A 27,708-nucleotide genomic window follows, 5' to 3' on the forward strand; every position below is an offset into this window, starting at 1 on the left:
GTCATACTTTAGATAGAGCATTAATGTTAATTCTTGCACCTTTCGAAATAATTTTTTGACCAAAAAATCCACGTTTTTCTTCAACAAAGGCTCCTGGCTTTATCAAACTCACTCCGGCTCTCCTGGGAAAATGATCTTTTAACTCAAACAAATCTGTTCTGTCCAGAGAAATCAAAAGGACACGGTCACGTGGTTAACAACAATCCTTTACTTTGTGCAGAGCCCCACACACACAGACTGTAAATGGACATTAACATGATTTACAGGGAGGTTTACTGTCACACCAGCAGTAAGACTCGATGACTCTACAGGCGGAACGGAAACACACGGGACATCTCATAAGGTGCTTCGTAATATGCGACAGGAATGTTATGAAAAACGTCTACATAATCCTACAGAGACACCGACACTGCATCTACATATACCATAATATAAAACAATCTACACAAAAATAGAGCAAATATTTACAGAACGGAGAGTATTTACAACATTCAGGACTTAAAGAACAATATATATATACTGTAAATATATATTTATGCAAGATTAATGTACACACGGTCGGACTACTGGTTGAAAATCACAAGTTGGTGAGGTGCAGCAACTGTTCTTTGAACTGCTGAGCGTGATGGGAGAGGTCGGTGACCCTGTCCACCATCTCCTGGATGGCCGCCGTGTTGGGGTAGTTCAGCGCGGCCGTTTTGGTGGCGGACACCACCGTCTTTAACAAGTCACACAGCACGTTGCTGGAGTTCATCACCCGGTTGGCCACCTCCGGGGCCGAGGCCTGCCGGGACAGCGTGTCCCCGATGAAGACCAGTTTGTGGGCGCTGAGGATGACGAACTTGCTGTGCGCCACGAAGATGCGGGGGGGCTGCCCGGTGCCCACGCAGCCGAAGAAGGCGTCCACGGCGCTGAGGAGCGTGGCGAAGTGCTGGTCGCACTGCTCCGAGTAGAAGCCGAGCAGCTGGCGGTCCCGGGCGCACACGTGGGTGGAGGGGGAGGCGGTGGTGGAGGGGGGGTCCGGGGGGGACGCCGGGCTCACCGGCGAGTGTGAGATCCACTGTGTGACGTCGTTCTCCACCGGTTTGCTCACGTCCTGCTCCAGCTTCTTGAACTGGTTGATCTGTGAGCGACGACACATCGGTTTGTTAGTTTGGACTTCAATAGAAGTAGCAATGCCACAGTGTAGAAGTACTGTGTTACAAAGTACTGCATTCAAAACGTAACTACAGTACTTTAAGTACCCAAAGGATGCTGAATTTCACAATAATGAATCTTCTATTTTATTGACTGACTTTAATGTTGCATGCAGCTGGTAATGTGGACCTCATATGAATTAGCTTATATACTGATGGTTCGTTTGATCATATTTAATCATAATAGGACATAATATATATTTATTTGTTGGTTTTTATTTCTATCAATAATGATACAAATATAGCAAAGTAAAAAGCCCAAAATAGCATGAAATGGAAATACTCAGGTGTAATAAAAGTAAATAAAAGTTCAACTTTTTACGCGAAACTGTCACATTTGCTGTTTCCAGCTTCTCAAATGTTGCTTGTATTTATATTATATGATGGTAAATTTATGTTTTTTTTTACATTTGATACACCAATTCAGAAAATGAGTCATAGATGAATCACTAATGAATATAAACATTAGTTGCTTATGACTTAAGAAGCAACAATCAACGTCTATGAGTTGCTGTAAAAGTTTGTTTTCTTCCCCGTTTGGTCCAAAGAAAGTCTCCCTGAGACCCTGAAGGTGGACAGCTGTGTGATCCGACGTTGTGAATAAATATAAACATGTATGATTGATAATCTGGTGCAACAAAGTCTCACCTGATCCTGACCCAGCTGGACTTGACTCTGCTTGATGATGTTCTCTTTGTCCAACAGCTCCTTCTGCTGCCGCTCAAAGTCCTCTTTGCCCTGCGGAGGAAGAGGAGTCATGAGACGAGGCTTTCACAGGTACTCACACAGCCTGTTGGACCTGAGATGCATGCTTTTGTAATTTAGACGTCAGAAAATAAATGAATAAGACGTGAAGGGTTGAAGACTGAAGGGCGTTTCACAGAAACGACACTCCTTAGATCCCTAATATGTGGGATTTAAACACATTCTGGTCTACACGAAAGCCCCGAATGGACCAGACCCTTTGAGACCTGCTGGGCTACAGGTCTACACACAACAGTGGGTTTACCTGCAGGTGTACGTAGTCGTAGTCCTCCATCCAGCTTTTCACGCACTTCTCGCTGTTGTTCATGTTGTCTTTGTCCTGGCTGGAGGGCACGGGGAAGGGCTTGGTCTGGCCCCCGTAGTTGTCGTTGTCGGAGGAGGGGGAGGTGAGCTGGTGGATCACGTTCTCCTCGGGGGTGCTCCCGATGGAGAAGGACCCGTCCGGGTGCGTCCGCCGGAACAGCAGCTCGGCACTGCCGCCTATCGTGGAGGCCAGCTGCTTGGCGTCGTCGGGCACCGTCCTGGAGACCATGACGAAGCGGTCCAGGTCGTCGGTCTTGTTGTGGTGCTTGGCGGAGGACGCCAGGACGCTCAGGGCCCAGCTGCAGTTCTCCAGGACCTGGTAGATCTGCAGCAGGATCTGCTGCGAGTCCTCCAGGCGTCCCAGCTGCCGTCTCAGCTTGCTGTGCAGGCTGGAGTCCGACAGAGCCGTGGCGTTCGCCGCCGCCCCTCTACCGAACACGACGAAGTCTCCCAGAGCCGCCCGGACCCTGTCCAGCACGGTGCGGACGTCGTTGCCGTGGCGCTCCATGAAGGGAATAGTCCTCCAGTGAGGGGAAGCCGCCATTGAGTGCAAAGCCCCGACCGAGGCGTCCACGGCCTGCTGCAGGCGGCACAGCCGCTGCACGGCGGCGTCCACGTCCAGAGCCAGGCGGCCCTCGGAGGGGGAGCCCGTGGAGGACGAGGACGTGGACATGCTGCTGCGCGTGCTGCCGGTGCTGGAGAACGACAGGCGGTTCACGCCGTCCGTCACGTCTGCGACCGCCCGGGCGTCCTGCGCGGGGATGTCGTAGACGCCTTTGCTCCCGTCTCTGTCGGTGGGCGACGTCCTGTGCTGGGGGGGCGGCATCCCCCGGGGGAAGTCGTACACGTCCCGCTGAGACCCCGCGGCCGAAGGCAGGGCGGGCGGAGGGACGTCGTAGATGCCTTCGTTGCCGTTGGCGTTGGCGTGCTGGTGATGAGCGGGAGGCTCCACGGCGGGCGGGAAGTCGTAATGCGACTGGGGGCTCGCCGCCGGTTTGGTGATGGCGGGCGGCGGCACGTCGTAGATGCCTTCCTGCTTGTGTTTGAGAGGCTGCGGGAAGTCGTAGTTTCCCTCCTGGAGGGCCGGGTTGGTCCTGCAGGGCGGCACCGAGTAGACCTGCAGGAGAGGACCGGCATTAGTGGAGCACAATCACTGTGTTGATGATGGTATTAAATGTGTCGTATTAATACATAAGGGGTTATGTTCCTGTTAACAGTCATATCCAAAAACTTTGTAGTTTCAACATGTGATCCAAAGATCCTTTATCACAGTGTTTCATGTGGATTTAAAAAAGGGACTGATAATAAATATGTGAGAAACATTTGAGAACATAATTTGGTGGTTGTTGATAGACATAGATGTTGGTTTCATAATTAACTAATACAGGTTATAAAATGAACTATAATTTCAATTTACATGATAAACAGTTTTATATATAGTAGCTAAATGAGCAGCAGTCACTCTTAGAAACATAGTTGTTCTACTAATTAGGCTGTGAGGTTTTTAAAGTAGCGTGTTCTTGATGTTTTTAGCCTCCTCGGCCACTTTCAAACTTTGTTTTTAGACTTTTTACGTGACGACCCCTCCTCCTTTCATCCAGTCTCTCTGCTGTGACTTTCCCCGCCTGCACACTTGTTAGAAACCCAGTTAAAAGACCTCTGCGTTCCAGTGAACGTGACATTTTTAGAAGTCGGCTTACTGGAACTGTAAACACGCTGAATGTCAGTGGCTTTTCACCGGATACAGTTCTTACAGCAGCAGTGCAGTTGGAAGATTGAGGAAGTGAGAGGCCTTCTGAACTATATTTGAATGTTGCGTTTTGATTCCTTCCTCTCACGCCGAGTACACAAAGTGTTAACGCGCTCAAACCAGCTTGACGTGCGCGGCAGAGAGCATGATGGGAGCGTGAAGTGATTTCCATCAGCCTTGAAATGCGCTCTGTGCAGCAGAGACAAGCCTGCACCAAAACTGTAATTAAGAACGACGCAAATAACAGGTCCACGGCATATTTCAGGTTATTACAAACAAACTGATGGCTCTGGGCCCGGTCGGGTCTGGAAATCTGCTGAAACCTTAGAGGGTCTGGAACCAGAGGAGTTACGTCCTTGACTTCTTCTTGGAGTTCAGACAGAGAACCACTCGGTTAAAACGCCGCTGGCAGGCAAGGCTTTCATTTAGCGCCGCCCGCAGGAATGCCTTAATATGACATTTGACGTATTATTCATTTATGGGAGACAATTAAGAGAAATACTAGCAACTGTATCAACAAATAACTTGAGCGGCTTCCACTTCCTCGAGTCAAGCTTCGTTTGACGGCAATGAGCGGAGATCCGCCCGTTGTGGAAATGTTCTCTTACCCCTTGTGGCGAGGGAGGGATGTCGTAGACGCCCTGCGTCCTGATGTCCATTTGGGACGGAGGGACATCGTAGACGCCCTGGTTTCTGGCAGCAGGGAACATCTGACCGGGTGGAATATCGTACACCTGGAACACGAACGGAAAATAAATGCATGAGATCACGAGAATAAGTCTTTTTTTTCCAATTAGGGTGAATTATAGCCTTTTATTTAATAGAAGCTCCTCTTGCTTCAGATAATGCATGTCATAAATGTCTTCAGTGAGCTGCAGGTTTATCGTCTGCAGACCAGATAACAGGACAAAGTGTTACTGTCAAGGTCCCTTCAGAGAAAACAAGGTCAGTGCAGAATAACAGGATGTGTGGTAGATAAAAAAAAAGCTGTTCTTCTGACAAATACACACCATTTATCTCAATTATTAAGAGAGACGTATATTTTATTTTTCTATAGTGCAACTTTAATGTACACTGTGGAAAAAATATGGATATTAATGAGAAGCTGTGGATGCCTTTAAATGAAGGAAACCTGCATTTAAATGTTTAAAACATACACATAGTTGGGTGTCAGATGTTTAGAAAATCATGCAAACTCACTTGAATGATCCATACAAGTTAAGAAAAATGCAGAAAAGTCTATAATAGTTTATAGTTATTAAAATAGTGACTTTTTAGTTTGAGTCCTTTTTAGGATTTCAGCCACTTTGACCCTTTTTTAAATGTATACGGTTGTTTTTCCCATTCTTAGACTTATTAATAGCTTTGGAAGCAGGTGGTGCTGGTGAACTGTAGATGCCGTGAGAACCCGAGACCATCACTCACCCCCTGTGATCTACTGGGTGGGACATCATAGAGGTCCTGCTGGTTGTGCTGGCCCGGGCTGAAGGTGTAGGTCTGTCCCACTCGGGTCGGGGTCACCACCTGTCAGATCACAGCGGACACAAACAATCAGGGCTGCTGTCCGAGGAAACGACAGCTCTTTACTTTTATAATAAAGTCAGAAATACACAAAGAACATACTTGAACAGGGCTGTCATTGATAATTATTCTCATTATCCATGAGAATGTGTTTAAATATTTATTTTACAACAACATAAAGCACGATATGGAGCAAGAGTTCATCGTGAATACAGAACTAAAAACTAACAATTCAGCCAAGTTCTCTGCTGGAAAACAAAAACAAGAATATCACAACGCTGCAGTAATGAAAACTAAAATGTGAGCGATTAAAATGAGCAGAAGTCAAAGTTCAGCAGCGGTTAAGGACGTAGAAACCTTAAGGAATGCTTAATGATTAAACGGGTTTATGTGAGAGGGCTTTTAAAACCCGGTGATGTCATCGTGGAGTCGTGATGAACAACCCTCTTGTGCTCGATTTAACACACCTTTTAAAGAATGTGGTGCAGACAGCCTACAAAATAAAAGCCTTGGCAAAAACAGAATTGCCAGTGACATTTTTGCCCCAGTTAATGTTTTTTTCCCCGTCAGTGCTAATCAGTCTCTCCACACCTCCTGATCCCAGTCTTTCCACCCCCCTCCCCCAACGACGTCGTCACCCTGAAAAAGCAGGCCTCCTTGCTGCGTCAGACAAACACAGGAATGCTGGGAATGTCCTTCCCTGAGCCCAGTGCTCCTCTCCTGCCCCCCCGATCCGCCATCGCCACACCGGGCTCATTAACAGGCCTGGAAAATAGGAACCATGCGTTTCCTGGCAGACGGGAGAGTCTCCGGGGAGGTATGAGGCTTAAATGACTGGAGTTGATATCCGAGTACGATCTCTCTACGTTTATCTGAGCGTGAGCAGCAGGAGCTGGAACCTCAGCCAACTCACAACGGGATTAATGTTTCTGAGGGAGGGACGATGGGGGGGGTTTGTAGAAGAGATTTATGAAAAAAAAAGGAGGTGGAAAGTGAGAGGAACGGAAAATGAGAGCACGTCGCCTAGTATGGAAAGGAATGCCATTCATCTGACTGAGCAGTAGTCCACATGGTTCTCATAAGTCCGATCAGAACGAGCCCCGTGGTGATTTAAGGTGTTCATTGTTGGCATTCCTGTCCGTGCGTACATCATCCCAACGGGCCCCGGCGGGGTCAGAGCCCAAACGCACACGAGGGCTTTAAAACGCGTCCCAAATAAAACCAGCGGAGGAATAAATAGCTTCGCTGCTTTCGGGATCTTCTCACGTAGCGTCGCTGGCACGCCTCGGGCTGCTTTTAGAACCACATCACTGGAGTAAAACGGAGCAGCAGAAATATGGGGAAACTGATTTACAAAACAGCACCGACCTCTGACCTTTATTACAAAAAATATTAGGGTTCTACTTCTATACAGTATTGTCTTGCACTGATTTGGATGATAATCAAACCCTTGTGTGTCTGGATTTTTTGTTTTTTCTGATGAATGTAAAAAACTTTGTAACTCATGTTAAATATATACTTATTATTATTTGAATCCCATATTTTGAGGGCTTTAGGGGACGTCAACAGGAAGTACAACGGGAGTCTTTTCATTCTAGCAATTTGTCACCATTTAAAAGTATGCCGAATTATCCGTTAGCACTTCCTGTTTGCAATACAGCCATGTATGTACGGACGACTATCCCTGGAATACTTTGATACTGAAGAAAAGTCAAAAACGTGAACATTTACAGGCAAGTTCTTTATAAGAATGTCTTTTCTTTCTTTGATTTCTAAGCTGATTGATGGACGTTTACTTGATACTTAAACTGTGATATTTTTAGGAAGTTTAAGTGACAAATTGAAATCTAAAATATTATATATATTTCGACTGGCTTATGCACATTTTTATGCAAATGCCACATAGTAATGGTTGTTTCTAACTGCCTCCATGTCGGTACCATCAGTATAACATATTAACTTTTTACTGTTTATTATTAAAAGGCTGTTAAAACATATAAAAGACACAAAGTGCTGCTTGGTAAAAGGTGACCCGGCTGCTGGGCCGATAAGGGGGGCGGGTCTGGACTCAGAGGTCACATGCAGTCTGGACTCAGAGGTCACATGCAGTCTGGACTCAGAGGTCACATGCAGTCTGGGCTCGGAGGTCACATGCAGGCGGCAGCGAGGTGTCGGTCAAAGACCTTTTTTCCACAGGTACGTGTCATCACTCTGAGAGGGATGAGCGCTCCTCGGCCGCCGCCAGATGCACCCCGCTCGTTTATTTCCCATCTCCGCCCTCTGTTTACCCAGCAGGCTGTTGCTCCGCGGTCGCTCGGCGCTGCTATAATTGCTGCTGGGTAAATATTTACCACGTCCGATGAGCTCGGCGCTTTGCGAGGCGGCGGCGGTCCCTTTTCAAAGGGCGATGACATCATGAAGCAGACATTTGTTCCCACTCAGGTGATGGGCTCTTAGGATTCCTTCATGGAGGAGAATGAAGGGGGATCGGGTTTAAAGCAGAGCCCCCGAGGAGCCAAATAGATGCCTTGTTAACGCTCCTACGCCGCTACGGTGAGTGAGTCATGGCTCTTTCAGCCACGCCGTGTTTGCTTAGCATCCCGGGCCGTCTCGGGTTTTTGGCACGTAGGACTTTTACGCTTTACTTAAGTGTCATTTGAGAGGCGTCGTCATAACGTCAACAACTACCTCACGAGTTTATTATATGAGCTCTTAGACTTTAACTACTGATGGGCAAGTGGAGGCTTCCTGTGTGTCGGATAACTGATGTTAAAATACTTTTATTGGTTAATAAAAGGGACAAAGTCCATTTTCTGATGTGATGAAGTTAATGCCGTTTTGTTTTATGCATCGTTGTTGAAACATATAAATATACCACTATAGTCCTGCTGTAATTCCAATTTAAGACAGTTATGAAGACAGAAGTCTAATGAAATGCAGAGCAGTGGATACATAGTTTTGAGTTTTATTTATTTTCTTATATTTTTCTGTATCAAACGGAACTGCAGACTAAAATTTTGCGTGGTTCAACCCTGCATGATGGAGGAGATTTACGGCGTGTGTGTGTGTTTAACAGGAAATCATCATTTCACACCTTTTCATTGGTTACGCACACACAGGCGACCATTCCCCCCCCTCCTCTCTCTAATGGCCCACTGACACAAATCAACAACACTAACGAGGTTTTTCCACTAAAGCTTATAAAAGACGGTGACATCGTTGACATCCATCCATCTCCTTCTCCACACCTCCTTTCTCGTACTCGCATCCGTCCCTCCGTCTCCACCTCCAGCTCTGTCAGCACAGGTTCACCTTTCTAAGGAACGCCACCCGAGGGCACCGATCTCACCGTGTCATCACTCGCATATTACATAAAAGTGTGTGTGTGTGTGTGTGTGTGTGTGTGTGTGAGTGTGTGTGTGTGTGTGTGTGTGCGTCTCCTGAATGCGGGGAGTGTTTTCTGCTCTGTAGTAACCTGCCCGCTGAATCACATCACGCAGACGTCTCTGTTGTGGGCCAAACCGGCTCCGATCCGTCCCCCCCTCCGTCACTCGGAGCGGCACCGGCCTATTAAAGTGCCAAACTAATTAATGCAGGTAATTAACTCTCCAGTCCTGCGAGGCTTTCTTTCAGCCGTCTCTCCGTAGCGCGTCCAAGCGGCTAAACCCAAACAGACAGCGGGGCTTAATGAGGAGCGTTGAAAAGAGAACACACTGATTTTTAGCATTAATAAGGATCATCCTCTCTGATCAAAGCGCCGTCTTAATCCGGCGGCGCGATTATCTGGAGGGAAGTAATGACAGGCGACGTCTCCGGTGTTTACTTCCTTTAGAAATCTATATCATGAGACGGCCTGGAGGAAAATAAGAGGATGATGTGAAATGAGAAGTCAGACAGCAGCTCTGAGACAAAATGTGCTTCTGCTTCTAAATATTTCCTTGTTTCTGAACCTGAATCTCTTTGTTTTTCACATAAAAAAAGGCAATTTCATCGTAAAACATAGAGGATGTAGTCGATTCTCAGAACTGGACGTTGCTGTCCGTTTCCACCTCGACAGCTAAAAAAAAAAAACCGAAGTCTCAGCAGAGCTCCTACTTTGCTACTTCATCACGTTCCTCTGCTCTCGAACTTCCAAGGGGAGAGAGTCCTCTCAGTATGCGCACGCCGCCGAGCAGATTACTTTTGGTGCCACTGATTTACGACCTCGCCCCCGCCGGTCAGGCCTCATGGGCCGGCGATTCATCACCACCGCGACAATGGCTAGCAGACGGGGCGTCCGAAGGAGCGGGCTCGCTCCAGGAAGAAATAACTCACTTATCTGGTGCTGAGATTGTCATGTGCATGATTAGGCCCAGAAAATATGTCCCGGGCAAACAAACAAGGCATTCATTTCACACAACCTTTTTCTCAAGGTAGAAAGGCACGCACCCTTTACGGCCATCGCAGCCACTTCCTTCACTTGTGTGGGAGTTAATCAATCCTTTTGTTGCGGTCCTACCTCTTTTATGGCACCAGATTGGATCTGTGGGTATGGCACGGTGAATGGAGGAAATGCCCGTACAAGGAGCAGACCCCATGAAGTCAGGAAGTGAGGAATGAAAAGGCCGTCTGGTGGGCGTAGATAAGAAGCTCTGGCGGAGATCTTTTGAACCCTGAACCCGGCCCATCTTTGAACAACCATGTGACCTCATTGCTTGAGTGAGAGGAAACGGAGGGGGGACATCGAACGGCGTGGAAAACAAAACGCACCTTTCAGAAGCAGGAGGAAATCAAGAGGATGAGATGAAAAAAGCTCTGAGAGCAGAGACGATAAAAGGAGGTGCGAGGCTTCTCCGTGTGAGGAGGCTCTTTGTGTGGCTGAGAGCTCCAGGCTTCTGTCCCACCCAGAGGGGAGGGGGGGTCAACCCAGGACAAGGCTGCAGCATCACATCAAACAGCCACCGAGGAAGAGAGCCCCAAAACCTCAGTGTCTTTATATACCAGAGCCCCACGACCACATGAAGAGGGAGCAACTGATCTGGATTTGCACTGCGGGGTTGGCGGGCAAAACCCGAGGAGATGCATGCATGCATGACTCTCTACACAACACACGGCGGAGGAACCGTTCGCTGCGGGGGGGCTTTAGAGTAATACGAGAGGGGATTAGCCGTGGAGGAAGCCTGCATCAGTCTGCATAATCACTCTGGAAAGCGAGCGAGTGTCGCTCGACAGCAAGTTAAAATGGCTGTTTTCCTTTCGGCTCCGTCGGCTCTTGGCACATTCGCACCGCATGCCGGGTGAGTCAACGCGCCGCAGCCTGTCATCAATACAGCTGCACAAAGAGGCGAGCGGTAGTAAACAAGGGCTCCAGTTGGGTTGTTTGTTGAAGAGCAAAAGGTCGCGGCTTGGATTTCAACGTCAACAACAAACTGATCTCCGCGAATACTACGAGGCGGGCAGTGCTGAGTTTCAAAGTGGACTCGAATACTACGAGTTTATACTGTGGCCATCGGCCAGACTTACAACTAAATAGTGTCACCGTTGCCATGGAGACGAAGCAACAAATTACAAAAAGCTTTGTCATTGCAAAACTAAACTCCACCAAAATGAAATAAGTAGCACGACTCATCACATGGAATGTTTTATGTCCCGGATGTTTTTTTTGTTCCCCTTTTTTTTTTAAATTAACTTTAATTCATCGAAGGTTGTGATGAGGTCGACGGAAATCTGGAGAGTAACATTTGAAAGAGTCAACCGTCTTAAACATTCATGAGTTAAAAGCTTATTTAATTTAACAGTAAACTGACTAATCAGGATAAAGTCTCATGATTTCTATGCCCCCTTTTTTTTATTCAACCAAAAAGCCAAATTAAAACCCAGAGTATCTTTTTGTCCCGATGATTCATCCCGTTTCATGTCCCTCCAAGCCTTGGTCGACAAAACTAAACATTGTCTAAAAAAAGGGGACTTTTTAAAACCCCGTATACCCAAAATAACTGAACTTCCCCTCTGCAAACCTCTGACTACATATAGAGACGTTTGGCTTTCGCAGGAGCGACTGTGGCCACAGAGGTTACTGCTTCTGTCCAACGGGCCGATACGTCACTGGAAAACAACACCGCCATGTACGAACTCTTCCGATACGCTGACGCCGTCAAAACGTCTCTTTTAATAGACGCCGAATATTGCACCGCTTTCATAATCGCAGATTGGAGGGAAAGTTAAAGACTCCATTTATTCTCTCCAAGAAAATGATTACGGCACAATATGCCCTCTCAATAGAGGCACATTTAATTTCCCAGGTTATCACCAAATCCTTTTTTTAATACCGTTGGCGGTGGAAGCCTGGAGGCTCGTTATTGGTTGCCGGTTGATTGACAGCTCACTCACTGACTCTGACTTTATCACACAGTCAATCACGCAGAGTCCTCCCGGCCTATTTACCCACGGAGAATGCACAGAGCAGCTCATTTCTGCGATGGCTGCAGCCGATTCGTTAGGAAAAGAAACACCCTTGGGATTTCAAGAGCTCATCCGGCATGTAATTACGATCCGTCTCCTGGAGGGATGATCTGGTCGGAGGTGCTAAAACTAGTTAAGCGGTTGAATAAACAGGGAAATTCTTCTCCTCCTGTTTGAGCGCACACCTGCCAACTTCCTCTGGAATAAAGGAGTGCTGGTCTCACATTGTAGCTTCAAATTGCTAACTCCGTTAGCATCACACTGGTTCCCGCCACAAAAAGCCAATGGGATTTATTTATTTTGGATTATTGCAGAAAACAAAAAAAGCAAGTAAAAATCTTACGTGGCTTTAAATGAAAGTCACATGAGACAACATTCACAACGAGGCTGTGGATGCAGACTAGTTTCTGTGATGTTTTATAGTCTAAATACTTAAAAGAATCACGAGGTTAAAATGTCTTAATCTCTTGATAACCACACATTATTTCAGACATCGCAACCAAAACCATGTGAATAAACGCAGACTTCCAGAGGGTTGGGGGGGGTTGTAACACCACAACCACCCTATGGTGTCTTTAATGCACAGGCCAGTGTTTTAAAGGTCAAAAGGTCAGAATGTTGGAAACGATTGTATCTAATCAATAAACTTTGACTTTTGGAGTTTGGAAATCAGAAACAACCCTTCACAGCCGCCACTGGAATGTATTTTTCTGTATTCGTTGCTGTCTTTGACGGGGCGTGCTGAATTAATGTTGCCGTGGCAACGACGTCGCTAGGTCCGAAACCACTGGTAAGGCTGGCTTTACTGTAACCTGTGACTTAGCTGGCTGTTTGTATGGTGGTGTTGCTCTGTGTGTGTGTGTGAGAACCATCACATTTTTTTGTACGTATATAGACGACTATGGAACGATCCTGCCGGCGCCACCGTGACAGGCTGTACTTTGCAGGACAGCATGAGATGTACACGCTTTAAATGATACACCATCCAGCCAGTAAAACAACAAATAGACACAATGGAGGCACTGCTCCGAGGATTAGCTACTGTCGAGGACCGTGCCAGGTGTAATGGGTTCGCTGGCCACTTCTGTGTGCAGGATTTAAATACAAAAACCTACTTTCAGGCAGCTGTGCTCCACCAAGATCCAAAAAAACAGCTTTGTGCTGTTTGCTTTTCCACAAGTTCCCGTTTTCACTGCCCATCTGTGGCTTAGACGGGCTCTGCTACACGCCGTGTGCCAATATACATAGAAACCCAATGGGAGCCCTGCACAAAAACACTACCCTGCTCTGTGGTGAGCACCAGGCCGGCACACCCTGTCCACATCCCCCCCCCCCCCCTCCTCCGGGTGTGTGTGAGAGAGTCGTGGCAGCCTGGCAGGATAACGGTGTAAATGCCATGTCCCATCACATCTAATACCCCGACACTCACCACACCCACCAGAGTTTGTGTTTTAAATCCAATCTGATCCCCAAGAAACGTCTCCAGAGGTCAGCGAACACACCAGACTCTCTCTCTCTAAACCCATTCCTTCATTTGGGGTGATTAAAAATCTGACAATGAAAATCTAAATCGCATAAAAGATGGAAGCAGAAACCCTTTTGAGGACTCAAATTCTCAAGGCAGAATTTCCAGCTTTGCAAATGTGATGATTTGCTGCTTTTTCCAATTTGATATCATTGTTGATTTAATATTTTTAGTTTTCGAGATGCTGCTTCCACTTCAGCATTTTATTTAGCAGAAAATCGTCCAGGTGTCCCTCCCCTCTAATGTAAGGAAGGTTAATCCGTGCAATCAGCGGATCCGTAATGCAAGATTGGAGTAAATAATTAAGGGAGAACCTTAATTGACAGATTCATTGATGAGGAGAATACTCATTAACTGCAGCCCTGGGAAAAAGTAATCCAGCTCTTTCTGTCTCACCTTGCTGGGGGTGCCGTCGGCAGCTAGAGTACTCCTTGGGGGGACCTGGTAGACGTCTTGTGCAGGAGGAACCTGGTAGATGCTCTGCTGGCTCTGTGGACTCTGGAGGGACGGGGGCACCTGGTAGATCCCCTGAGCTCCCGCCGAGCCGGCCTTCTGCTGATAGGGCGAGCCCTGCGTCGGGGACTGGGCAGCGGCGGCCGGCGACTGCGCCTCGAACATGGGCCCGATCAGCAGCTTGAGGCGGTTGCCGGGGGCGATGCCCTGGCGGCCGTGCAGGGAGCAGAGCCACCAGCCCTCCAGGCCTCCCGTGTTCTGCTCGATGACGGTCAGGATGTCCCCTTTACGGAAGGCCAGCTCCTCGGGGGACTCGGGCATGTTGTCGTACAGCGCTTTGGCCATCAGGTTCTGCAGAGAGAATAACATTCGTTAGGCGTTTGCGTAGCTAGCTCATGTAAGCATGCGTCATATTTCCTTTTCCAGGAAGAAAAGACGACTGGATTTTTTCAAAATATGTTGCACAACATGAAAGCATTTAAAAGGCATTTTTAATTTCCGCTCAAGCTAAAGCTAATTAGCTCATCATGAAGACTGGGAACAGGTGGAAACGGGTAGCCTGGCTCCACCCGGCCCTTTTTTTGTATAATTTGTACAAATATTGTGAAAAAAAAAAGTCAAATTCTTGTTTAAAGAAAAAGCGTTTAAGTGAACGACATGCTGGTGAACTTTTCCCTTCTAATTAGCATGCAGGATCCCATTAGGGCCCCGCTCCACGCCAGATGTCTTTCAAACCGATCTGAACTCGATGGGCTTTCTCAGCTTGCTCTCTGCCCCGGGGCACAGTTATCTAAAGGACCAGAAAGGGCTGTGGGATAATGACTCCAAACCACAGATTTTGGAGATAGGAAAACCCCCCAGAGTGTGCCACTTCAGTGTCTGAGAGGGGCATTTAGAGACTAATTGCCTCGGTAAATGCATCAGTCTTTATCCTCCCGCCTTTATTCATCCATGGAAGAAGTTAAGTGAGTATGAACGCTCCTTTTCAGCCGCTTCTTACTCACATAATAACAAAGTTTAAACTCCTGGGAGCTGCCCGGCACAACAACACTCCTGTACTTTATGTGTGAGCTCCAGAAACACAATTAGGGATTAAGCGCCTTGCTCAAGGGCACCTTATCGTTAGATACCGAGGGCGAGGAGAGTTTTCCCAGCTCGTCCGTTTCATGCGAGCGACTTCATTCCTTTTTGCAGCGCCGCTACTCAATCAGATGGACCTCGTAAACAGTAAAAGAAGCAGAAACAGATCTTTTGTTGACATTTAATTGCTTCTGCTTTGGCAATAAAATGACTCAAAAAGTGTCTTGTAGTGAAACTGAAGCTCCAGAGGGACGGAGGACTTTAAATCTTCATAAACTTGGATTCAATAAGTTGATGGTGGTGAATTAACGGGGTATTTGAAAATATCATTAGAGAAAAATTTGGCATTTTTTATTTATTTCTCCTTTCTTCAGCAGGGAGGGTTTATGATTGATCCTCATCTTATTTCAGATTATGTGATTGATTTTTCACAAAACGTCTCTTATCTGTGATGCAATTAAAATATTAATTTTTTAACAAAATATAAAGTGACACCAGTATTTGGATAATTGATTATCTGGATAATATGGTGATTATTTTGGCCAGGATGATGAAGATGACACTGCATTTCGATATCGTGCCATTCTTGGATTAAACTCACTCACATCAGATGAAATGAGTTGAGCAGAGGATGACATTCCTAATCCGGACTATGAATCAGGCGCGGCGCTACTATTGGGCCTGGTGGGCCTGGGCCCACCCATTTTAGGCCTGGGCCCGCCCATTTTGACTCATGCCTACTGATTAGTGAGTGATTTTCTTTCTAGCTGTTCATCCAATAAGCAGCCTGAGGAAAGCTTTGAGTGAAAGCTTCTCAGCCAATCAGCGGCTTCTACCCCGTGTGGACTACTAAGCCCGCCCACAGGCTGCATCGTCACCAGCAAGTGATCCAATAAAATGAATGACTTTGGCGCGCAAGCTTTGAGATGAGAAATCAGACAGAACAGACAGACCATGATCCATGAGATAGACACAGACGGTAGCTATTAGCTTATATGAAACTTAGCATGGCGAAGCAAAGCAGCTTGTTTTCATTTCAATTTTCCAAGAAACGCTCCGAGGAGCAGGAGAAGAAAACTACCATTTTAAGTAACGTTAGTGATCAATTACCATCCAGCTCAGCCGGCCTCTCCACGTCAAGTCCTCCCCTAGCCACTCCCTCAAACCAGCAAGGCAAGTAACGGTTAGGCTAACGTTAACGTTATAGTTTAACGTTAACGTTATACCCCGTTTTTTTTTTTTTTTTTTTGGCTTATTTTAATTGGCCCATCCACTTTTCTTGTGGCCCACCCACAATCAAAATCCTGGCGCCGCTAGTGCTATGAATACATGCACATTTGGATCAAAAAGAAATGTTTGAAGATTATCAGAAACACGTGAACAAGAGAGACTTTTTAAGCAAACGGCAGCGGAAAGGTATCGTGGAGTTTCACTTATCATTCTTTTTTTGTCATTAACGCCTTCAGTGGCTCGCTGTGGGAATCAGGAAGCCCTTTTTGCGGCTTTCTTGAACCCTCGCTGGCCTTCCTCTTTCCTCCGCGGGCTGAATCAGGCGGTTCCCATGTGAAACTCTCTCTGCTCCTAACATCGTTATCTCTCAGCGCCGGCCTGGCCTCCCTGGCTTTTGTCTAAGCGTACTGTCAGGGCCATTAGCCAGCAACACCTGTCGCACAATTACACCCTCACAATCGCCCCCGCCACCAGCTCCCGCAGTGACCCGCGGAGGTCGGCGTCGCCCAATGGGAGCGGACCTGCATGTTTGCTCGCGGCGATAATTTGATCAGGGCTGGCAGAGGCATCCACGAGGAAAGCGAGCGCTGATTACTGTGATTACAAGTGCAGCAATTAGAGCTTGAATACATTTGAGACTTTCATATTCTTATAAACTCCTCCAGTGAGATTTGTTTGTAGGAGTTGGATTCACCAAACTTTTGAATCAAAACTTTATTAAACGGAGAATCAAAAACGTCCACATGAGGCCTTCATTCACAGGAACGTTACCAAAGAGTAAAACAAAAATAACTTCATAGCTTCAACTCCTGCAAACAAAAGGCTGTTAAAAAGTTTAGCAGCGTCACTAGTGGTGTTAAGGGACGCGTAATGAGAGTTAAGCACTAAAAAACAGTAAGTGAAGGAAGTGTGAGGATAATACTGGACAGAAAGATAATTATCCTGTAAAACCGTGTTGAAATGTGCCCAAAAAACAAGATTTCAGATACTTCAGTGTACCGATTCTTGAATTAAACACACATACGACATGTCTGGACCGCGTACCTGAAAATGAGCTAATGCTTAAATCAGCTGTGCAACCCTGTTAGTACGCATGCTTCTTCTCTGAGACTCCTGGCCAGCTGTGGTCGACTGCTTTCTGTTTGATGCTCACATGAGAAATGAAATCACCTCGCAGACACCACAACGGCACGTATCGCGCTCCTTTTGTCTCCGCTAATTACAGCCATCGCTTCAACCAGCTGCCGAATCAAGAATGCCTCACATTAACATTCACACACACTAACACACACAGATATAATGCGGACACTGTGACCTCACATCTGTCCTTTAAAACAAAACTGCATACTCGCAGTTTTAAAAGCCTGGCAGCAAATATTAGACTCAACGTCACATTGTTTTATCGCCTCCATACTTCGTGACTTTCCCAAATTCTATTGTTTAAATTGTTGACAGCATAAATTCATGTTTACTGAGCTAATAAATCAGGTAAGTAGGATCATTTTCTCATAGACTTCCATGCAATCAGACGTTTAGTAAGCAGAGGAGTCGCCCCCTGATGGCCAGCAGAGAGAATGCAAGTTTAAGAATCACTTTTTGTTTGTTTGTGTTTAAAAAAAAAAAAAAAGCTGCATCAGTCACGACCACATGCAGTCACATCCATTGCGGTGAGTCTGGCGACCACAAAGGTCCCGGAAGGGAAAAAGACTTCTTCTTCGTTCTCACTGCGGTGTGTAGTTATATCAGGGCAGAGCTGGTGGGGAAGTAAACATAACACATCATGATGGCACTGCCTCCGATTAAAGAGTGAGTCACACGTGGAGCAGGGGAAGATTTCAGACCCGGCTGATGTGAAGCAGACGCTGTTAGCTGGAGCGGCTGGCGGCTCCACGCCGACCCTTTCATGAAGCGATGCTCCCGTTTTTGTTTGTTTGTTTTTTTGTCCGCTGCATGACTGTAATCGCAGCAGGTGAAACTGACTATTAAAGCGGGCGTCAGATCTCTGGTATAAACACTGGTTAGTCACAACACGGTGACTCCACCAGCCGCCATTGATCCTCCTATAAACACATGTGTTTGCCATTTGTCAGTGGGCAGGCAGGCAGGCAGGCCGGGCCCCATCTGCTCCACCCGCAGACGAGCTTCCAGGAAGTTATCTGTTAGGCCTTCTGCTGCTTCCTGATGTAAATACGAAGCCTTCCTGACCTTCAAACCGTAATGAAATAACACAGATGTGCAGAGCGGGTTGCCGGTAGAAATGAGATCGTATCTCTCGGTGATGCGTAAGGTCTTCCATTGGCTTTGCTCTTCATAAGAGGCTGTGTGTCGCTTCAAACAAGCTATTACTGAACATATTTCAGAATATAAGGCTCTGTATCCTTTACATTTATTTATTAAATATACTTATATCGGATGCTTATTATGATTTTACTTCTATTATTCTAATTCACTGGATTTTTTTTCATCTTATTTCTTCGTAACCGAGCTCAAGTTCTAGTGTGCGGTTATTTAGAGCCACAACGATGTGCTCATTAATCAATTATTCATTTAAAATAGCCACAGATGTATTTCTTTGTCAAACATGGTTTAATCATTCATTATTTTTCAAGCCAAAACTCCAAATATTCTCTGATAGAAAATGAAATGTCAAACAATAATGAAAGAATGTGTCATAAAGGAGATGTGTCTCATACGGGTCCCTGTTGGTACTTGGAGCCGGATATAGACCGAAGACCCAGCTGTCCCTCCCGTCTCTGACTCACACACCTCCACACCAACGAGCCACTTTTCCCACCAGAGTCTCGCCCGTACACAATCAGCATGGAAAGCCTGAGCTGTCCCTCCAAAAATAAAAGGCCTTATGTAACTTCGCCGCCCGCTGAAAAGGCCCCACCTTTGCTTTCAGTAAGAGCTCTCTGGGTGGTTTTGGCTTCTGCCTCTCTGGGGTACACATCAATCTAATAATAATGAAGGTGGCTTTGGCTAAACAAGCGCACAAATACTCAAATTCCCCGGCTGCCGCGGCCAAACACACAACCGCACCACAGAGCAGAAACACTGCGTCCCCACGGCAACGGGAGCGGCCCTACTTTTCAAAGAGACCAGGATGTTTTTCAACCCAAACAAACGCAAACCTGCTCCCAAAAAGAAGTGGTACGCTCCGACTGTGAGATCCCTGCGTATCAGTGTGAAACATTCGGGCCGTACCAACTGTAATGCATCTCGGGGTGGTTTGCAGAGGAGAAAAAAAAAAGGGGCAAACCAGCACACTCATTTGGCCTCATTTCACATGGTTAAATATAGAAAATAATTATAGTAATGACGGTAATGAGGACCTGATGACTTTTTATGAGCCGTTCCTCAGAGTGCGGGTGAGAGCCAGTTCAAATAAATGGGCCGTGTGAAGGGCTCTGGGTAGGAGAGGCTCATGGGAAGCGGTTCAGAGCTCGGAGCACATGGTAATTTCTTCATTTGGACAGTTTGCAGGAAGGTTGACCCTCTGATTACAGCCTAGGACAGCGGGCTGCATATTAACATAATTACACAGCAGGCTCGGTGAAAATTCACCTCCGCTATTTCTGAAAACGTCTTGTGGAAAAATGTCACAAGTTATTGGAGCTTATATTTTAAGTCGGGGGGGGGAAATGTGATCCGGCCCCGGCAACGCTGCCACAATGACCGATTCTATATCTCACGCAAGCAGCTGTAAATCAATAGTTTTGACACAGTTAGAGCCGCACAAATAGAGTTGGAACTATAGCTGTCAACCAATCAATAGCGCATTTCAGCCTCGTGGTCATCAGCCATTGATTAGTGGACAGAAATCACGTCATGGCCTCCATCACTTCTTTCCAAAAAAAAGCCCAATAGCATCATTTTTGTTTCGTGTCCGTTTGACCCCGAAGCTCCTCAGGGCTCATAGAAGGGGCTCTGTTCATTCTGCATAAAAGACTATTGTAGTGTAAATATGACACCCACCACCTTCCCTCTCCTCCCGTTGGTGATTCACTGCTGCTGATGAAATCTCCACAGCCCCTAAAACATCTCCACAGTGTGGCGAGCGTCCCTTCGACAGGATATGATGCTAACCACACTGCAAGCTGCGACAAACCACCGACGCACAGAACATCTCGGTTTCAGGGCAGAAATGTCTGTGTAGTCGTGGATGTCACACTTCATCTTACTGCCGGAGTTTCCCTGCAAACCAAACCGGTAAACATATGTAAATGTACCTTGTATGGCTGCTTGTGTTGAGATGCTGTCATGGATATCGTCTACATTAAAGGCCGTGTCGCACCGGAAACCATAACGATAATTGATTCATCATTTCAGTTATTTTTCAAGTAAGAGAGCACTTCAAATGCTATTCTTTTTACGTCATGTTAGTCCAAAACTCAAAGATATTTAGTGTACTCATGGTCATGTAACAGCGTCAATTATAAAGGAATATTATGCACAATAATATATTTGTAATATGCAATTATAATTACACAAAATCTGAATAATCTGGGAAATTATGGTGATACTTTTTTCATTTTTATCCTCCATTGCATTTCACAGACAAAACTATCATTGATAAATGGGTAATATGACTGTGTGATGACTTTATAATTAAAATAATTATTAGTTGCCTAATAGCTCTGTGGTGTCAGCAGTAAGTGTGATGATGCAATACCACGTGCCTACCTATCAATCGAGTCACAGGATGTGATTTGAGTGACTCCTGGGTCTAAATGCTCTCCGCCTCACTCCGCCCGTTCGTCATCGCCCTTTTATGTTTTTACTGTCACATAAACTGCCAGGTAACGGGGCGTGACGCCCTCCTCCGTCGCCTGCAGCACTTCCTGTCTCCCGCATGCCCCCAAACACACCCAGACTTCCCCTGACCCCCGTCTCATCACATCTCGGACTCCCTCGCTCCGGCCCCGAACTCAGAGTACAACCTATAATTAGACGCGAGAGCCACACTGGAGGTATTCTCTCCAAGCGTGTATGGAGTTCTGTGACCCGGGGGACGGTTGCCGGGGGAAACGCGTTGTGCAACGTCGCCGCTCTGGTTCTGCCAAGTCATCCCGGGACCGCGTGAACGTCGTAAAGCGGGAAGAGAAACCGTCCTTCGATCAGAGGAGCCGTTGGCCGGCGTCCACGCTGTTTAAGTGTCTCTGAGCAAAGAGCTATGGATCTCTGCCAGCTCTGTTTGGTGGCCGACGCTGACCTTTGACCTACAACAGACGATTCACTGCACCTACAGGGGTCGAAAACACATGAGCAACACAAAAAAACAACAGTATGGATGGTATTCCGGGGGCCCAGAGCCAAGAGGCGCTCCGCGTTGGCAGAGCAGGGAGGTGGATTGTTTCCAAGCTTCGGGACCGATGCCAGACGGGGGTACACCAGTGCATCGTGGTAACCCCCGGAGACGAGAGCTAATCCCTCCGGGGGGCATGAGCCGAGATGTGAAATATGTTTCATGGTATCTCCGCGGGGCTTTTTACATATAGGAATAGCCAATGGGATGCAGATTCACCCCAGTGTCTTCCTGATTTCACGCTACGCGAAGATCTCAAAGCCTCGAGAAGACAAACAACGGAGGCTGCCAACATGAAGGGCATCTCAGATAAAAGGAGAATCTTTTGTTTGTTATTCACCATTTTTAACACTGAAGTTCCTTTTGAAAGCATGTAGATAAATAAGCTTTACCCGGAGAATATTTGGAATATTATCTTCTGCTTTCAGGAATGCTGGAAATCACACACTATAGTGAAAGTAAGAAAGTGGGGACACGAGAAAGTATACTTTATAATTTTCCATGATGGAGGATTTTTGCCTCATAATATAATTTGTTTAGTCAATCCTAAATTGCATAATAAGAATTGTGCAAAGGAAGGAGTAAAACAAATGCACATTATAATTTAAGCACTTTAATGTGCTTGTTTTATCCAACCAAAGTCAAAAATCCAATTATATATATATAATATATGATATAAATAAAGAAAAAAGCTGCATTTGAGAAGCTGGAACCAGAGAAAATGGCTTAAACAACGAATGGATTTCCACATTTTCTGCCATGTTGAAATCCTCCGAACACAATCGAGCATCCAGCCTGTAAACGTGGTATCGAGCCTTCTTTCCGGCTGTCTCGCCTCCTCTCATCTGCCACGAGGACGGCGGGGTCGAACCGAGCTGACTAGACTCGCTACATCTTGAGAGATGACCCTGCAAAATAGTTGGCATTCCTCGGGGGGGGATGATTTCCTCCAAAGGTCAAGCATGGAAATGATTATATTGTTGCTGATGTTGGGTCGCCTCTTCTGTCTCCGTCTTTCTGGCTGAAACGAACACACAATGTTGTCTGTCTCCCCGCTTTTTCAAATGTTAATGGCAGGATCACAGTGCGGGGGGGGGGGGTATTTGGAGGGAGGCTATTCATTCTGGCTGGGGGAGAAGCTCTTCACGCTCACGGAAAATCCTGCACAGGAGCAAACTTGAAGTCACTCTGCACTCAAGTGTATCGCAGCGTGATAATGGCGTGACTTTTTTCTAACTGGCAGCGGTTTTGGGGGGGGAAACGGCCTGAATTCAATCCCATAATAAGACAGAACTCGTGTGGAAAAGCATGGAAAAGCTATTCCGCTGCTCGGAAACGTGTGCGTAAAAACTTAGCGGAGGTTTCTCCAAAGGGAATAAATAGTTTTGCCTGTTTTTTTCTTCGGAGGCGGATCCCGACGTCTCGTCCTGCAGACTCATTAACAATGTAAAGAGGCACCTTGAAACAATCAAGTGCATCTTCCAAACAACCTTCCCACACACCATCGCCTGGAATGCTCTCATTCTCACGGGGCGCTTGTCCACCTCCCATCCCCCCACCACCATCACCACCCAATACATCCAACTCTGTTTGCCCTCTCGTCTGTTTGCCCCTCCACCCCCCACGACTTCCTCTTTCTTTCATATTCTGCAGCCCTTTCAGCATCGCAGATCCTCCTCCTCCCTCTCAGAACAATGTCTGCTCAGCTCTCCTCCAGCACTCTCTGCTTTTGGACCAGCGCCTGGAGCCTGAACCCATAAAAAAAGAGAAACACTAAAGACACACACACACACACACACACACTGGCCAGTATGTGGGTTCACCTAATCACTCCTCACTGTGGTTGTGAAGCTATTTCTGCAACAGTTACGTCAGCTACGAAGGAATGAATTCAAAAGCGCTGGGTGAGAATGTATGCAGGTTTTTTTTAATACTTAATTTGTCTCAGAAAGCTGTGTTGTCGAAGCACAGCTGAAATGACAAATGCCTTTAGATCCCCGGTTATGTTATGAAAAAAACAAAACAAATGAATTTATTTTAATTTTTTTTCTTCCTGGAAAACAAAGTATAACATGTGCTCACATCAGATACTACCAACCAATCATATCACATCCATCCTTCAATCTGCAACGTTGCAGGCGGCAACCTCCGGTTCTGAGAAGTAAAGCCAATGCTGAAGTGCCTTAAACTTGCTTTCTCTGTACTGGCCATCAGGGGGTGACTCCCCTGGTGGCAACAACAAGTCTGATTGCATGGAAGTCTATGAGAAAATGACCCTATTCTCACTCGATTTATTACCTCAGTAAACATTGTAAACATGAGTTTATGGCCTCAATGTCGAGTTTCAAGTTGTCTTCGGTACAGTAGGATGTTTATTTAGTAAATGATGGTCAATTTAGAGTCAAATAGACCATAAAGTAGGATATTGTTATTGAAAGGTCAAATAAATATAGATAAAGCTACATCCTCCTGTTCCCAGTCTTTACGCTAAGCTAAGTGACCTGACTGACCTGAGAGTGACATCAATCTCCTCCCCTGGGGGGGGTTCCTTACCTTCCCTCATGTAACTGGGCGCCAACCGCCTCGTTAAGCTCCTGTTGAAACACTACCCACCGCTCTGTGAGGCAAAGAGCGCTTAATATAGCTGAGAATAATTCATGCATGGCGGCGGAGATCAAGAGCGGAGATCCGGTAAACTCCGACACTGTTCAACAGATTCAGGCGAGGACCTGTGACGCGCTGACCCTGCAAGAACTGTGACGCAGACGGTGTCATCAGATTACCCAGCTCTCTCTCTCTTCCCCCCGCCACGCTGCTTTACCTCTGGCCGTGTTGCGTAAATGCAGATATGATTATCATAAGCAAAGAGAGCCTCTGCATGATTTCTATGCTCTTCTTATCTGGCAAACAAAGAGGCCTTTTTACGCTGTTCACACCTACCGACTGGTCGACGCTGCTGGACGGCGTAGCCTACGTAACCCCGGGCGATGACTCAGTTCGGACTATGACACCCTCCAATCACAGCGACGCCCTGCCGAAGAGTGACACAAGGCTCCAACTCAGAGCGTCAGAGTCGGGAGTCTGAGCCAAAACAGGGCGACTTCACGCTTCAGAAAAAACGGCCAAAAGCCAAACACTTGGCACAGTCTTGGCCTCCTAATATGGTGGAGCAGACTCCAGACTAAACTTAACTGCAGCAGGTCAAGGCTCGGTGTTACGTGAGCCTTTCACACAAAGCAACTCGTCCAGCTCGATTGGGACATGTCAACTTTCCAAATGGTCCATCACACGCTAAACCACCATGACCCACAGAGCCTCTGATTGGCTGCGAGCACACGTTGAGAGGAGATCTCATCGGGACATGATTCATTCTTTTTTTCTTTTTTTAATGACATGATTAATTCTTAAGAGAAAGCGCCCACTGATCTCAGTTTGGTAGTTTTCTCTAACACACACACACACACACACACACACACACACACACACACACACACACACACACACACACGAATTGAGTTTAAAGAACATGTAATTCATCACCATATAAGTAGATCTAGATCAGATAGAAGCTACTATTTTAACAATTCCCCTCTTCCGTTTTGAGGATTTGCTGCTTTTCTTTGCCTCACGTGACCAAAAGAGTTGGATATATTCTGTTTTTTGACATTTTAATAAGTTCACATGACCAACCCCTGAACACTGACTGTCATTACTAGCCTCATCAAAAAAACAGAATCAATAAAGTTATACAACAACTGAAGTAGACATGCCTGACACTGGTGTGTAGTTCTACTAGGGGGAAACTTGACTTTGTGAAGTGTTTGTACAACATGTTGACAGTCTGTGTGAGCAGCAGGGACGCTGCTTATTTCTACTTTTTAAAGCTGAGGAGGACAAGCAGGGTGGTGCGTGTTTTACTCCCTTTACGCCCCTGTAATACACGTAGCCTCGGGAAATAGATGATTGATACACGCTAAACGATGATGCAGCTTCAGAATCACACACACACGCACACACTAACCAGCCGCTCACAAGTTTCCTTTTTTATACCCATGATCGATTTCTTTCTATATAAAAACTGGATGTAAATAGATTCAAATTACCGCCATGAACAGTGTAGAAGTTTCACAATCAAAGCGCACCAAGATTCATTATGACGAGAGAAAAAAAAAAAGCAGCGACCGAATCACTTACTTTGTATTTCATCTTGCGCCTCTTCTCTCCGCGACTCCGCCGAACGTGAGTGAAATATCCGCTTTATCGCGTCAGAAAGGCGCGCATCAGAGTTTTCGGTTTGTTGTATTTCGGTGCGGTTAACCGGCCATCCAGAGCTCCGTGGACGGAGAAACGCGCACGTAGGAATCGGTCTGAATCCGCTCCGCTTCTGACCGGGCGTCCGCTCCTCTACGCCAGACTGCTCCTCAACACGTTGACGGTCCGAGCAGCTCGTTTGCATGAAACGCCGCTGAGTGGTCGGATGGGGAACTCTTAGTCCCGCCCCCTCCTCCCACCGAGCTGCTGTTACCAACCTGACGTCATCAAGTCCACAATACCCTGTTATCCGGAACAATAGATAGTTCTCTGGGGGATAACAGGGCTGTACGTTTTTAAACTATTACACTGGCACCATTAAAATCATGCCGAATTAGCTATTGGCTGTTCCTGTTTGTAATGAATCCAATGATGTAATGACAACTCTCACTGGATAACTTTAACGCTGAAGAAAACTTTAAAATTTTGTTATTCTTAGGCAGGTTCTGCAGTTATAATGTAAAACGTTCTTTTCCCCCCACATTTCCAAGTGGATGTATGCACTATATTATCAATTATATCTCCATACATTGTAAATCACACTGAATCTTTAAAGATGTGTTGGATTTGACTGAGTCATGGCCGAGAAGGTTTAGACCTACAAAGTTTGTTTTGGGTTGTGTTTGATTCTTTGTATGCTGTTCCCTCAACTTTTAAAAGTTGTTTTTAAAGTTTTCCACCAGATGACATTCAAATTTTCACTCCTATCAACATTTGTTTTTTCTTTTCTTTTTTTTTTTACGATGGCATTGTTTATAATGATTTCATTATTGGAAAATGTGAAAAATGGCAATTATCATGCTTGAGGCAACTGAACCACCTGCTGAGAAAACCCCCCCTGAGTTTTTCATGGCATTGTAAAAACCAGAAATAAGTCTGTAAACTTCTTCAGCAAGACATTATAAGTTAACCTCTATTAGTTTGTCAGAAATATTTGTTGTGCTAGGGATTTGGTTATTACCTCATGTGTTTTTCATGAATGAAAATGTACAAGTGCAAAGCTCAACAATTCCTAAAGTCAAGCTGAAATGAAATCTATATGGTGAACTTATGTAACCCCTATAGGTTCTTTCTTTTGTCATATTCGTACACCTGCCATATTTATAAACACAAGTTGTATTGTTGGTTACTTCATAAGAATTATGTATTTACCTTGTATCCCAAATATACTTAAGCTTCTGTATTTATAAAAAAACCTTTTCACTGATTGCATATCAGGAAGTTCTTTAAGCCCTAGCGTCTTGGGTGTTTTTCTAAGAAACAGTGAAACCCTGAGCGTGAAGGAAGTGTGATTGTGTAGCATTTTCTTCTGCAAGGAAATGTATCTTGGTTCAGAAGAAAATTACAACACCCACCGACACAACCACCCTGACAAATCCGGTTTCCTCCTGCAGCCGATCCTGGGCACTTATACCCAAACCTCGGGTGGCTGCATTATCTTTTTAAAAGACTATATTGTGGCTGCACTGCTGTGCCGCCGTAGGAGATGCTCTTCAGAATAAATTTAAGAAATCTAAATTGGCATGTCCTTGACGAATCCTGCTTTGAAAGTTACTCACAAAATACCTCGGAGAAGATTTCTACAATCTGAAAGTGACAACATCTGTTTGTCGAATATAACTGCACAATGCAAAAGACAATTCCCAACAACAATCCTGAGCAAAACTTGACTCATTTAACAGCGATTGACAGGTTATCTTTACATTACTCACCCCGACTTGAGTGAAGACGGCACGGACGACAGCAGAGATGTCACCTCGGCACAATCAGCTCAGTATCTACTCGAGGTGACAAAAACAACACCCGAGCTGACAAACCTTCGTTT

General features: G+C 46.0%; 1 protein-coding gene across 2 annotated transcripts; it reads right to left on the minus strand.

The window, feature by feature from the left end:
- Window positions 1–188: 188 nt before the first annotated feature.
- Window positions 189–27,708, minus strand: nedd9 (neural precursor cell expressed, developmentally down-regulated 9). 2 transcript variants are annotated; one of them, XM_084032247.1, is made up of 7 exons: window positions 27,596–27,708; window positions 13,898–14,305; window positions 5,440–5,538; window positions 4,623–4,748; window positions 2,206–3,381; window positions 1,845–1,934; window positions 189–1,123 (listed from the first exon to the last, which is right to left on the minus strand). In XM_084032247.1, exons 2-7 carry the CDS (start codon window positions 14,297–14,299, stop codon window positions 578–580), a joined length of 2,439 nt encoding a protein of 812 aa, XP_083888373.1. In that variant the 5' UTR covers window positions 14,300–14,305; window positions 27,596–27,708; the 3' UTR covers window positions 189–577. The 2 variants fall into 2 exon arrangements, with proteins under 2 accessions (XP_083888373.1, XP_083888372.1); XM_084032246.1 differs by lacking the exon at window positions 27,596–27,708 and adding an exon at window positions 25,767–26,001.

The sequence above is a fragment of the Eutrigla gurnardus genome, assembly GCF_963514095.1.
Source record: "Eutrigla gurnardus genome assembly, chromosome: 17".
NCBI classification, from domain to species: Eukaryota; Metazoa; Chordata; class Actinopteri; order Perciformes; family Triglidae; genus Eutrigla; species Eutrigla gurnardus.

What these genes read in the sequence shown, in the direction of transcription:
- nedd9 (XM_084032246.1), bottom strand. An exon ending in CCGACGGCACCCCCAGCAAG is followed by an intron (nt 5,539 to 13,897) that starts GTGAGACAGAAA and finishes GTGATCTGACAG; the next exon opens with GTGGTGACCCCGACCCGAGT. An exon ending in TCCAGCTGGGTCAGGATCAG is followed by an intron (nt 1,124 to 1,844) that starts GTGAGACTTTGT and finishes CGTCGCTCACAG; the next exon opens with ATCAACCAGTTCAAGAAGCT.